The 12,745-nt window shown below is 47.9% G+C and overlaps 1 protein-coding gene across 2 annotated transcripts in view; it reads right to left on the reverse strand.

Moving 5' to 3' along the window:
• Positions 1–263: 263 nt before the first annotated feature.
• The window catches only part of LOC139235325 (histone-lysine N-methyltransferase PRDM9-like), a 44,182-nt gene continuing 31,700 nt past the window's right edge, over positions 264–12,745 (reverse strand). For both annotated transcript variants that reach the window (XM_070866472.1, XM_070866471.1), the window contains exon 3: positions 264–1,910. In XM_070866472.1, the coding sequence (XP_070722573.1) occupies positions 682–1,608 (927 nt within the window). In that variant the 5' untranslated portion in view covers positions 1,609–1,910 and the 3' untranslated portion in view covers positions 264–681. The remainder of the gene's footprint in view (positions 1,911–12,745) is intronic.

Consider the following 12,745-nt stretch of genomic DNA (forward strand, 5'->3'; position numbering starts at 1 on the left):
ATGTGGACGATTATAAAATGCTGTTATACAGAGAGATCTGGGGATTCTTGTACATGAAACTCAAAATGTTTGCATGCAGGTACAGCTGGCCTTTATTGCAAAGGGAATGGAGTCTAAAAGTAAGGAAGTCCTGCTACAACTGTAAGACCACACCTGGGCTACTGCGCACAGTTTTGGTCTGGACTTGTCTCCATTCTCGTGCCGAGAGGATTGACACACCCAGATGGGAAGGACAACATTTGGGTACACTGATTCCCCACCAATTCCTATTCCCCTTCTTTCTGGTGGATATGGAGGGGCCACTGTGTGTAATGAGCAAGTCATTAAGAATTGTCAGCAAGCTCATTCCAATTGGAGATTTTATTCACTGGAAACTTTCACACACTATTCTAGATTTTGTACCAAAGATCAATTTAGGATTAAAGTAAAAGTTCATAATTTTATTGCAAACTAAATTTCTGTTGAGAATTGCTGAATTAAGGGGAAAGATAACCAACAGTGTTTCTTAAATGGACACTGCAGCCCCGAGAACACAATCAGCAATATATCCAGAATATTAAAGTCCAGCCCAGTTACAGGGTTATTAACATCAACAGAGACAAACCACAACTGTCAGAATGAACATGGTTCAGTCAGGATGTGATTAACAGCCTCAATAACAGCAGAATCCAACTCCTGCAGTCACTTGTGAACTCGCTGGTGTTTCAGCAGGGTGGATGACTGAGTGAATCCCTTCCCACACTCCGAGCAGGTGAACGGCCTCTCTCCAGTGTGTACTCGCTGGTGTGTCAGCATGTTGGATGACTGTGTGAATCCCTTCCCACATTCAGAGCATGTGAATGGCCTCTCCCCAGTGTGAACTCCCTGGTGTGTCAGCAGGTGGGATGAACAAGTGAATCCCTTCCCACACTCATAGCAGGTGAACGGCCTCTCCCCAGTGTGAACTCGCTGGTGTGCCAGCAGGTTGGATGAACAAGTGAATCCCTTCCCACACTCCGAGCAGGTGAACGGCCTCTCCTCAGTGTGCACTCGCTGGTGTGACTGCAGGTGGGATGACTGAGTGAATCCCTTCCCACACTCAGAGCAAGTGAACGGCCTCTCCCCAGTGTGAATTCGCTGGTGTGTCAGCAGGATGGATGGCTGAGTGAATCCCTTCCCACACTCCGAGCAGGTGAACGGCCTCACCCCAGTGTGAACTCGCTGGTGTGTCAGCAGGTTGGATGAACAAGTGAATCCCTTCCCACACTCTGAGCAGGTGAACGGCCTCTCCCCAGTGTGAACTCGCTGGTGTTTCAGCAGGTTGGATGAACAAGTGAATCCCTTCCCACACTCTGAGCAGGTGAACGGCCTCTCCCCAGTGTGAACTCGCTGGTGTTTCAGCAGGTCAGATGATGCAGTGAATCCCTTCCCACACTCCGAGCAGGTGAATGGCCTCTCCCCAGTGTGAACTCGCTGGTGTTTCAGCAGGTCGGATGACTGAGTGAATCGCTTCCCACACTCAGGGCAGGTGAACGGCCTCACCCCAGTGTGACTGTGTTGATGAATTTCCAGGACAGATGGTGATCTGAATCCCTTCCCACAGTCCACACATTTCCACGGTTTCTCCATGGTGCGGGTATCCTTGTGACTCTCCAGGTTGGACGATCAGTTGAAGCCTCGCCCACACACACAACACGTTTACAGTTTCTCCCCGCTGTGAATGGTGCGATGTTTCTTCAGGCTGTGTAACTGGTTAAAGCTCTTTCCACAGATATTTGAAATCTTTTCGCACAGACAGAACAGACAAACATTTCTCCTTCCACTTTCAAAGGCCGATGATATTCAGGTCCTGATGAATCGATTGACTCCATCAGATCTTGACACGATGTTTGATTTGTGTTTCCTGTCTGAAAATCTCCCCTTCTAATACGCTGTAAAAGGAGATAACAAAACTCATCATTGTCAGTACAAGACACAAATTCAGGATAGACACATCTAGTTTCCATTGAACATTCTTTCCTCTCTTGTTCTTCCAAAGCTGTAAATCCCTGTTCCACACATTGTCCCTCCTGCAGCGCTGAAATCCAAATAAACACACATTTCTAGCCTGTTTCTCCTCCACTCCCAGTTTTCACCACCAATTCTGGTTGGGTTCAGTTCTGTAGTCACTGGTTCCCGTCCCGCTCCTCCCCTGAATGTTCTGACTGTGGCTGGGTTCAGGTCGACACTCACTGGTTCCCCACTTCCCCTGAAGATGCTGAGTCTGGCTGTGCTCAGTTCCGCACTCACTGGTTCCCCTACATCTGCTCCCCTGATGGGGCGGTCTCTGGCTGGGGTCATTTCTATAATCACTGGGTCCTCTCCGTCCCTCCACCACTGAAGATGCTGACTCTGGCTGGGTTCAGTTCTACACTCACTGGTTCCTCTCCCTTGAAGGTACTGACTCTGGCTGGGTTTAGTTCTACATTCACTGGTTCCCCTCCCCTGAAGGTACTGACTCTGGCTGGGTTCAGTTCTACACTCACTCGTTCCCCTCCCCTGAAGGTACTGACTCTGGCTGAGTTCAGTTCCAGACACTGACATCATTAACTTTGTTCCTGCACCAAGATGGCCGCCGTTAGCCTGGGCCTGTGACCGGGAGAAAGCCCCAAAGCTGCAACGGCCGATATTCCGGTTATTATTCCGGGCTTGCGGCGAGCACCGATTGTTTATGAAGCCTCCCCAGCTCCCCGCTGGTCCATTACTCTGCTCCGTCCCACTGAAAAAGACACTTCTTTGGAGCCTGTACAAAACGTGTCTCCTCCGCCATTACATGCACCGTGCATGCTCCAAACACAGCCAGGACCCGCGCCTGCACACTGAGCTCCTGTAGTCTGGGTGCAGCACATTCTCCCCTGCGGGGCATGCTGGGTACATATGACCATGAGAAATAGGAGCAGGAGTGGGCCACCCAGACCCCCGAGCCTGCTCCCCATTCAATAAGCTCATGGCTGGTCTGATCATAGGCTCAGCTCCATTCCCTGCCCACTCCCCAGAACCCTTTACTCCCTTATCGCTCAAAAATCTGGCTATCTCCACCTTAAATATATACGATGATCCAGACTCCACTGCTCTCTGGTGCAGAGAATTCCAGAGATTTACAACCCTCTGAGAGAAGAAATTCCTCCTCATCTCAGTTTTAAATAGGTTGAGGAGAAAGATTGCATTTGTGACTAGAACACGATGTACTGTGATTGCATTGGGCACTGAACCATGTTCATTCTGGCAGCTCTTGTTTGTTTCTGGTTATCTTAATAACCTCTATACCTGAACATAAGAACATAAGAAATAGCAACAGGAGTAGGCCATACGGCCCCTCGAGCCTGCTCCGCCATTCAATAAGATCATGGCTGATCTGATCATGGACTCAGCTCCACTTCCCCGCCCGCTCCCCATGCCCCCATATTCCCATATCTTTTAAGAAACTGTCTATTTCTGTCTTAAATTTATTCAATGGCCCAACTTCCACAGCTCTCTGAGGCAGTGAAGTCCATAGATTTACAACCCTCTGAGAAGAAATTGCTCCTCATCTCTCTTTTAAATGGCGGCCCCTTATTCTAAGATCATGCAATCTAATTCTAGACTCCCCATTATTAGTGGAAACATCCTCTCTGCATCCACCTTATCAAGCCCCCTCATAATCTTATACGTTTTGATAAGATCACCTTTCATTCTTCTGAATTCCAGTCAGTAGAGGCCCAAACTACTTAATCGTTCCTCATAAGTCAAACCCCTCATGCCCAGAATCAACCGAGTGAACCTTCTCTGAGCTGCCTCCAAAGCAAGTATATCCTTTCATAAATATGGAAACCAAAACTACACGCAGTATTCCAGGTGTGGCCTCACATATAGCTGTAGCAAGATTTTCCTGCTTTTATACCCTATTCCTTTTGCAATAAAGGCCAAGATACCATTGGCCTTCCTGATCACTTGCTGTACCTGCATACTATCCTGTTGCATTTCATGCACAGGTATCCCCAGGTCCTGCTGTACTGCAGTACTTTGCAATCTTTCGCCATTTTTTTCTGCCAAAGTGCATGACCTCACACTTTCCCACATTAGAGTCCATCTGCCAAATTTTTGCTCACTCACTTAGCCTGTCTATGTCCTTTTTCAGATTTGTTCAGTCCTCCTCACACATTGCTTTTCCTTCGATCTTTGTATCATCAGCAAACTTGGCTATGTTACACTCAGTCCCTTTTTCCAAGTCGTTAATATAGATTGTAAAGCTGGAGATTAATACCCTCTATAAATGTTGAATAAATTATCTTTGTTTCAAATAGAGTTTGTTGAATATTTGATTCCTCCATGATCAGAGGAGATTAATTGATGTTCTGTTATGGACTGTTCCCTTTTAGGGCTTTTTCTTAATCTAACTTATATCACTTCTCACCTAGTTCGCTTTCTAGCATATCAAACCCCAAAACTTGTTCCATTTGCATACATGAGTTGTGGTTGTAGTAGACTTAACTGCAGTGTCTCACTTTAAACTCAGCTGAAATCTTTTGAACCACCCCTTTATTGAAATGTCTTGCATAAGATTTGAAATCCGTTAATTTCTAGATCAGTTAACCTGTTTTTGAAACCAATTGAATATTAAAAACTCATCCACACATTTTGCACGTGATAGCCTGTGAAATATTCTGATATTTGTAATCATCATTACCACAAGCTCCGTTCCCGAGTGACCGACTCCATCCCTCTCCCCAACTTCTGTCTGAGCCTGAACCAGACTGTTCGCAACCTTGGTGACATACTTAACCCTGAAATAAGTTTTTGACCACATATCCACAAAATAACTAAGAATGCCTATTTCCACCTCTGTAAAATCGCCCATCACCGCTCATGCCTCAACTCATCCACTGCTGAAGCCCTCATCCATGCCTTTTTTACTTCTGGACTTGACTATTCCAATGCACTCCTCCCACATTCTGACCTACATAAACTAGTGTTGATCCAAAACTCGGCTGCCCATGTCCTAACTCGCACCAAGTCCAGCTCACCCATCACCCCTGTGCTCGCTCACCTACATTGGCTTCCAGTGAAGCAACGCCTTGATTTCAAAATTCCCGCTCACACTGCCTCCACAACACGCCCACGCCCGCCGCTCCCGCCCTTGAGATATCAGTCTTACTGAGTATCCCTGATTATAATTGTTCAACCATTGGTGGCTTTTGTGGCTGTGCCTTCTGTTGCCCAGCCCTCAATTCTGGAACATCCAGCCTAAACATTTCTGTCTAACCCCTGCTGTACCTGCCCTGGCAGTTTTTGATGGGATAGTGTAGAGCACATTTTTCTCTGTATCTACTCTGTGCTGTATCTTCGCTCAGAGTGTTTGATGGGACAGTGTAGAGTGATTTTTACTCAATATGTAACCCGTGTTGTTCCTGCCCTGGGTGTGTTTGATGGGAAAGTGTAGAGGGAGATTTACTCTGTATCTAACCTGTGCTTTATCTACCCTGGGAATGGTTAATGGGACAATGTAGAGGGATATTTACTTTGCATTATAACCCTTTCTGCACCTGCCGTGGAGTGGCTGATAGGACAGTGTATAGGGAATTTTCTCTGTATCTATCATTTGTGTACTTGCCCTGGGAATGTTTTCTGGGACAGTGTAGAGGGAATGTTACTCTGTTTGTACCCAGTGCTGTACGTGCCCAAGGAGTGTTTGATGGACAGTGTAGAGGGAGTTTTACTCTGTATCTAACCCGTGCTGTACCTGTGATGGGAGTGTTTGATAGATCAGTGTAGAGGGAACTTTACTCTGTATCTAACCTGTGTTGTACCTGCCCTGGGAATGTCTGGTTGAACATTATAGAGGGAGATCTCCTCAATATCTAATAAATGCTGTATCTGCCCTGGAATGCCTGGGACGTTAGAGGGAGATGTACTCTGTGTCTAACCTGTACTGTACTTGCCCTGGGAACTGTATAGCGGAAGCTTTGGTCTGTATTTAATCCATGTTGTACCTGCCCTGAGAGAGTTTGATGGGACAGTGTATTGGGATCCTTACTATGTATCTACTCATATCCGTTATACCCCTTGGAGGACGAAATGTGCACTGTGACTCCGGGAGGAGCTCCTCAGCCGGAGTGACTGGAGTGCATCATCACCCCCAGCAACCAAATTTTAATTTGATTTAAGTTTACTGTCCAAAGTTTAATTGGTTTATTTTGTTGGTTATAGTGCCCCCCCACCCCCCCACCCTCCCACCCTCCCGCCCCAGCTTCAATCAGGGGGCACTTGATTTACAGATCAACAACAAAATAGTTGTGCTTTACCTGCCTTGGGATTTTTTTATTGGAACAGTGCAGAGGGAGTAATTATCCCGTGCTGTTCCTGCCTGGAGTGTTTGTGGGACATGTACTCCATATGTGCTGTACCAGCCCTCGTCTGTTTGTTGCGACAATGTTGAGGGAGCTTTATTCTGGATATAACCCATGCTGTACCTGCCCTGGGACTGTTTAATGGGACTGTGTAGAGAGATTTACTCTCTGTTTAAACCGTGCTGTACTTCACCTGAGAGTATTTAATGTGGCAAAGTAGAGTAGCCGGAGCTCTACACACTGTATCTAACCCATGTATCACATCATGGGCCACCCCAACCTGCGAGAGAACATCTCCACAGGTTGGGGCTATAAAAAGAGATCGACCAATGGGCTCTAGGATATCGTGGGCCACCTCAACCTGCGAGAGAACATCTCCACAGGTTGGGCTATAAAAAGAGATCGACCAATGGGCTCTAGGATATCGTGGGCCACCCCAACCTGCGAGAGAACATCTCCACAGGTTGGGGCTATAAAAAAGAGCAGGAGCGAGCCACTGCAGCTTCAGTGTGAGCAGACACAAATGTGTGACGGCTTCGAGGTAGACGACTGGGTGACATCATCAGGGCCCAGATTGCCACTTGGAGCGTGGGCAGGAGCATCGGCAGGGCCCTGGTACAGCAGAGGAACATGGAAGGTTGTGCTGGACTTGCGACGAGTGATCGGGGCAGAGAAGTGATGAGGGAGCATGCCTGAGATTTGGTGGGTGATCGTGATGGAGGTTCAGTGAATGTTTGGTGCAGAGATGGGGCAGGAGATCGTGGCGGAGGTGCGGCGAGTGTTTTTTTGGAGGGAGAGCGGAGAGGGATCGTGGCGGAGGTGCAGTGAATGTTTGTGGTGGAGGAGTGGCGAGAGATCGTGGCGGAGGTGCGGCGAATGAGGGTACCGGGTGCAAAAGAGGCGAGAGCCCAGGGGCAGCACGGACCAGCCCACACTGTTATATTTGTGCACACTAGCTCCGTACAGCAAAACAGGTCTCCAGTAATCCTGATTAACCTTTGCCACTGGACCAATCCTAGCTCTGTCATGCCCGTGTCGTGGCTGGTGTGCAACGGTCACCACACGTTAAAAACAATCCACCCATCGGCATCTTCCACCTCCTCAATTGGAGGTCAGGACTGGAACATTGGGTCCTTCATTGAAACATCTGTGAACTCATGTGGAAGCAAATCATCCTCGTTCGAGGGGCCAGCTATGATCATCTAACCCGTGCTTTACCTGCCCTGGGATTGTTCAGAACAGTGTAGAGCGAGCTTTATTCTGTATCTATCCCATGCTGTAGTTTCCTCTGGCACTGACTCTCTCTGGGGTACAGTTCCTTTGGCACAGATTTACTGTATATTTAATTCGTGCTGTACCTATCCTGGGAGTGTTTGATAGGATAGTGTAGAGTGAGCTTTATTCATTATCTAACCAATGCAGTATCCACTCTGGAAAGCATGGGACAGGTTGAGGGAGATATACTCCATATCTCCCCTTGGAATGTCTTGTGGGATAGTGTTGAGGAAGCTTTACTCTGTATCTAAGCAAGGCAAGGATATCCTTCCTGAGAGAAGGAGACCAAAACAGTGCACAGGACTCCAGGTGTGGTAAGGGAGTGAAGGGTTCTGGGGAGCGGGCAGGGAAGTGGAGCTGAGCCGATGATCAGACCAGCCAAGACCTTATTGAATGGGGAGCAGGCTCAGGGGTCTGGGTGGCCCACTCCTGCTCCTATTTCTCATGGTCTTATGTACCCAGCATGCCCCGCAGGGGAGAATGTGCCGCACCCAGACTACAGGAGCTCAGTGCGCAGGCGCGGGCCCAGGCTGTGTTTGGAGCATGCGTGGTGCGTGTAATGGTGGCGGCAACACGTTTTGTACAGGCTCCTCAGAAGTGTCCTTTTCAGTGGGAAAGAGCGGAGTAATGGACCAGCGGGGAGCCGGGGAGGCTTCATAAACAACCGGTGCCCGCTGCAAGCCTGGAATAATAACCGGAATATCGGTGGTTGCAGCTTCGAGGCGTTCTCCCGGTCACAGGCCCAGGCTAACGGCGGCCATCTTCGTGCAGGAAGGCAGGTTCAGCGCTCCGCTATTTTGATTCAGTGATTAGCAGAGCGCATGTGTGGCCATCTTGGTGCAGGAACAAAGTGAATGATGTCAATGTCTGGAACTGAACCCAGCCAGAGTCAGTACCTTCAGGGAAGGGGAACCAGTGAGTGTAGAACTGAACCCAGCCAGAGTCAGTACCTTCAGGGAAGGGGAACCAGTGAGTGTAGAACTGAACCCAGCCAGAGTCAGTACCTTCAGGGGAGGGGAACCAGTGAGTGTAGAACGTAACCCAGCCAGAGTCAGTACCTTCAGGGGAGGGGAACCAGTGAGTGTAGAACTGAACCCAGCCAGAGTCAGTACCTTCAGGGGAGGGGAACCAGTGAGTGCAGAACTGAACCCAGCCAGAATCAGTACCTTCAGGGGAGGGGAACCAGTGAGTGTAGAACTGAACCCAGCCAGAGTCAGTACCTTCAGGGGAGGGGAACCAGTGAGTGTAGAACTGAACCCAGCCAGAGTCAGTACCTTCAGGGGAGGGGAACCAGTGAGTGTAGAACTGAACCCAGCCAGAGTCAGTACCTTCAGGGGAGGGGAACCAGTGAGTGTAGAACTGAACCTAGCCAGAGTCAGTACCTTCAAGCGAGGAAAACCAGTGAGTGTAGAACTGAACCCAGCCAGAATCAGTACCTTCAGCGGGGACAGGACAGGGAGGGGATAATAGTTCATGGGGTTGGGGGTAATATATTAGCATGGATGGAGGATTGGCTGACTAACAGAAAACAGAGAGTCAGGATAAATGGTTGCTTCTCGGGTTGACAATCAGTAACTAGTGTAACGAAGCCAAGTTTGCTGATGATACAATGATGGAAGGAAAAGCAATGTGTGAGGCGGGGACACAAATTCTGCAAAAGGACATAGGCAGGCTGAGTGAGTGAGCATAAATTTGGCAGATGGAGTATAATGTTGGAAAGTGTGAGGTGATGAACTTCGGCAGAAAAAAAATTAAACAGCAAGTTATTATTTAAATGTTGAAAGGTTGCAAAGTGCTGCAGTACAGCGAGACCTGGAGGTACTTGTGCATGAAACATAAAAGGATAGTATGCAGGTACAGCAAGTGATCAGGAAGGCCAATGGAATCTTGGCCCTTATTGCAAAGGGGATGGAGTATAAAAGCAGGGAAGTCTTGCTACAGTTGTACAGGGTATTGGTGAGGCCACACCTGGAATATTGCGTGTAGTTTTGGTTTCCATATTTCCAAAAGGATATACTTGTTTTGGAGGCAGTTCAGAGAATTTTCACAAGGTTGATTCCAGGGATGAGGGGGTTGACTTATGAGAAAAGGTTGAGGTTGGGCCTCTACTCATTGGAATTCAGAAGAATGAGCGGTGGTCTTAACGAAATGTGTAAGATTATGAGGAGGGTTTGACAAGGTGAAGAAGAGAGGAATTTCCACTGATAATGGGGAGACTAGAACTACGGGGCATAATCTTAGAATAAGGGGCCGCCCAATTAAAAGAAGACATTTCTTCTCGCAGAGGGTTGTGGATCTGTGGAATTCACTGCCTGAGAGAGCTGTGCAAGCCGGGACATTGAATAAATTTAAGACAGAAACAAAGATTCATAAACGCTTAGGGAATAAATGGTTATGGGGAGCGGACAGGGGAGTGGACTCTAGTCCATGATCGGATCAGCCATGATCGTATTAAATAGAGGAGCAGGCTCGAGGAGCCGTATGGGCTATGCCTTCTCCTATTTCTTATGTTCTTATGTTAACTCGTGAGTGCAGAACAGAAACCAGACAGATTCAGCATCTGCATTGGATGAGAGGGGAGCCAGTGAGTTTGGAACAGATTCCAGCCAAAGTCAGCACCTTCAGGGGAGGGGACCAGTGATTGTAGAACTTGTTCCAGCCAGAGCTGACACCTTTAGGGGAGGAGAGGGAGGGGAACCAGTAAGTGTGGAACTGAACCCAGACAAAGTCAGTACCTACAGGGGAGGAACGAGTGAATGCAGAACTGAACCCAGCCAGAGTCAGTACCTACAGGGGAGGAGAGGGAGGGGAAGGAGTTTGTAGAACTGAACGCAGCCAGAGTCAGCACCTTCAGGGGAGGGGAACCAGTGAGTGTAGAACTGAACCCAGCCAGAGTCAGTACCTTCAGGGGAGGGGAACCAGTGAGTGTAGAACTCAACCCAGCCAGAGTAAGCACCTTCAGGTGAGGAGATGGATGGGAACCAGTGAGTTTCGAACTGAAGCCAGACAGAGTCAGCATCTTCAGGGGAGGGGAACCAGTGAGTGTAGAACTGAAGCCAGACAGAGTCAGTACCTTCAGGGGAGGAGAGGGATGGGAACCAGTGAGTTTAGAACTGAAGCCAGACAGAGTCAGCATCTTCAGTGGAGGAGAGAGGAGGCAGTTCAGAGAAGGTTCACAAGGTTCATTCTGTAAATGAGGGGGTTGACTTATGAGGAAATGTTGAGGAGGTTAGGGGCAATATATTAGCAGGTACAAAGGATTGGCCAACTAACAGAAAACAGAGTATTGGGATAAATGGTTAATTCTCAGGTTGGCAACCAGTAACTAGTGGGGTGCTGCAGGGATCAGTGCTGGGACCCCAACTATTTACAATCTATATTAACAACTTGGAAGAAGGGGCCGAGTGTAATGCAGCCAAGTTTGCTGATGATACAAAGATTGGAGGAAAAGCAATGTGTGAGGAGGACACAAAAAATCTGCAAAAGGGCATAGACAGGATAAGTGAGTGGGCAAAAATTTGGCAGATGGTATATAATGTTGGAAAGTGTGAGGTCATGCACTTTGGCAGAAAAAATGAAAGAGCAAGTTATTATTTAATGGAAAAAAATTGCAAACTGCTGCAGTACACGGGACCTGGGGGAACTTGTGCCTGACACGCTAAATGTTAGGTAAAGCAAGTGATCAGGAAGGCCAATGGACTCTTGGCCTTTATTACAAAGGGGATGGAGTATAAAAGCAGGAAAGTCTTGCTACAGTTATACAGGGTATTGGTGAGGCCACACCTGGAATACTGCATGCAGTTTTGGGTTCCATATTTACGAAAGGATATACTTGCTTTGGAGGCAGTTGAGAGAAGTTTCAGTAGGTTGATCTGGAGATGAGGGGTTGGCTTATGAGGAAAGGTTGAGGAGGTTGGGGTTCAGAAGAATGAGAGGTGATCACATCGAAACGTTAAAGCACATGGGATTGGGGGTAGTGTGCTGACATGGATTGAGAACTGGTTGTCAGACAGGAAGCAAAGAGTAGGAGTAAATGGGGACTTTTCAGAATGGCAGGCAGTGACTAGTGGGGTACCGCAAGGTTCTGTGCTGGGGCCCCAGCTGTTTACACTGTACATTAATGATTTAGACGAGGGGATAAATGTAGTATCTCCAAATTTGCGGATGACACTAAGTTGGGTGGCAGTGTGAGCTGCAAGGAGGATTCTATGAGGCTACAGAGTGACTTGGATAGGTAAGGTGAGTGGCCAAATGCATGGCAGATGAAGTATAATGTGGATAAATGTGAGGTTATCCACTTTGGTGGTAAAAACAGAGAGACAGACTATTATCTGAATGGTGACAGATTAGGAAAAGGGGAGGTGCAAAGAGACCTGTGTGTCATGGTACATCAGTCATTGAAGGTTGGCATGCAGGTACAGCAGGCGGTTAAGAAAGCAAATGGCATGTTGGCCTTCATAGCAAGGGGATTTGAGTACAAGGGCAGGGAGGTGTTGCTACAATTGTACAGGGCCTTGGTGAGGCCACACCTGGAGTATTGTGTACAGTTTTGGTCTCCTAACCTGAGGAAGGACATTCTTGCTATTGAGGGAGTGCAGCGAAGGTTCACCAGACTGATTCCCGGGATGCATTAAGACGGATTGCAAAAGTTTCTATAGATATGTAAAGAGAAAAAGGTTAGTAAAGACAAACGTAGGTCCTCTGCAGTCAGAATCAGGGGAAGTCATAACGGGGAACAAATAAATGGCGGACCAATTGAACAAGTACTTTGGTTCGGTATTCACGAAGGAGGACACGAACAACCTTCCGGTTATAAAAGGGGTCTGGGGGTCTAGTAAGGAGGAGGAACTGAGGGAAATCCTTATTAGCCGGGAAATTGTGTTGGGGAAATTGATGGGATTGAAGGCCGATCAATCCCCAGGGCCTGATGGACTGCATCCCAGATTACTTAAGGAGGTGGCCTTGGAAATAGTGGATGCGTTGACAGTCATTTTCCAACATTCCATTGACTCTGGATCAGTTCCTATGGAGTGGAGGGTAGCCAATGTAACCCCACTTTTTAAAAAAGGAGGGAGAGAGAAAACAGGGAATTATAGACCGGTCAGCCTGACATCGGTAGTGGGTAA

The sequence above is a fragment of the Pristiophorus japonicus genome, chromosome 23 (genome assembly GCF_044704955.1).
Source record: "Pristiophorus japonicus isolate sPriJap1 chromosome 23, sPriJap1.hap1, whole genome shotgun sequence".
Taxonomy (NCBI): Eukaryota; Metazoa; Chordata; class Chondrichthyes; family Pristiophoridae; genus Pristiophorus; species Pristiophorus japonicus.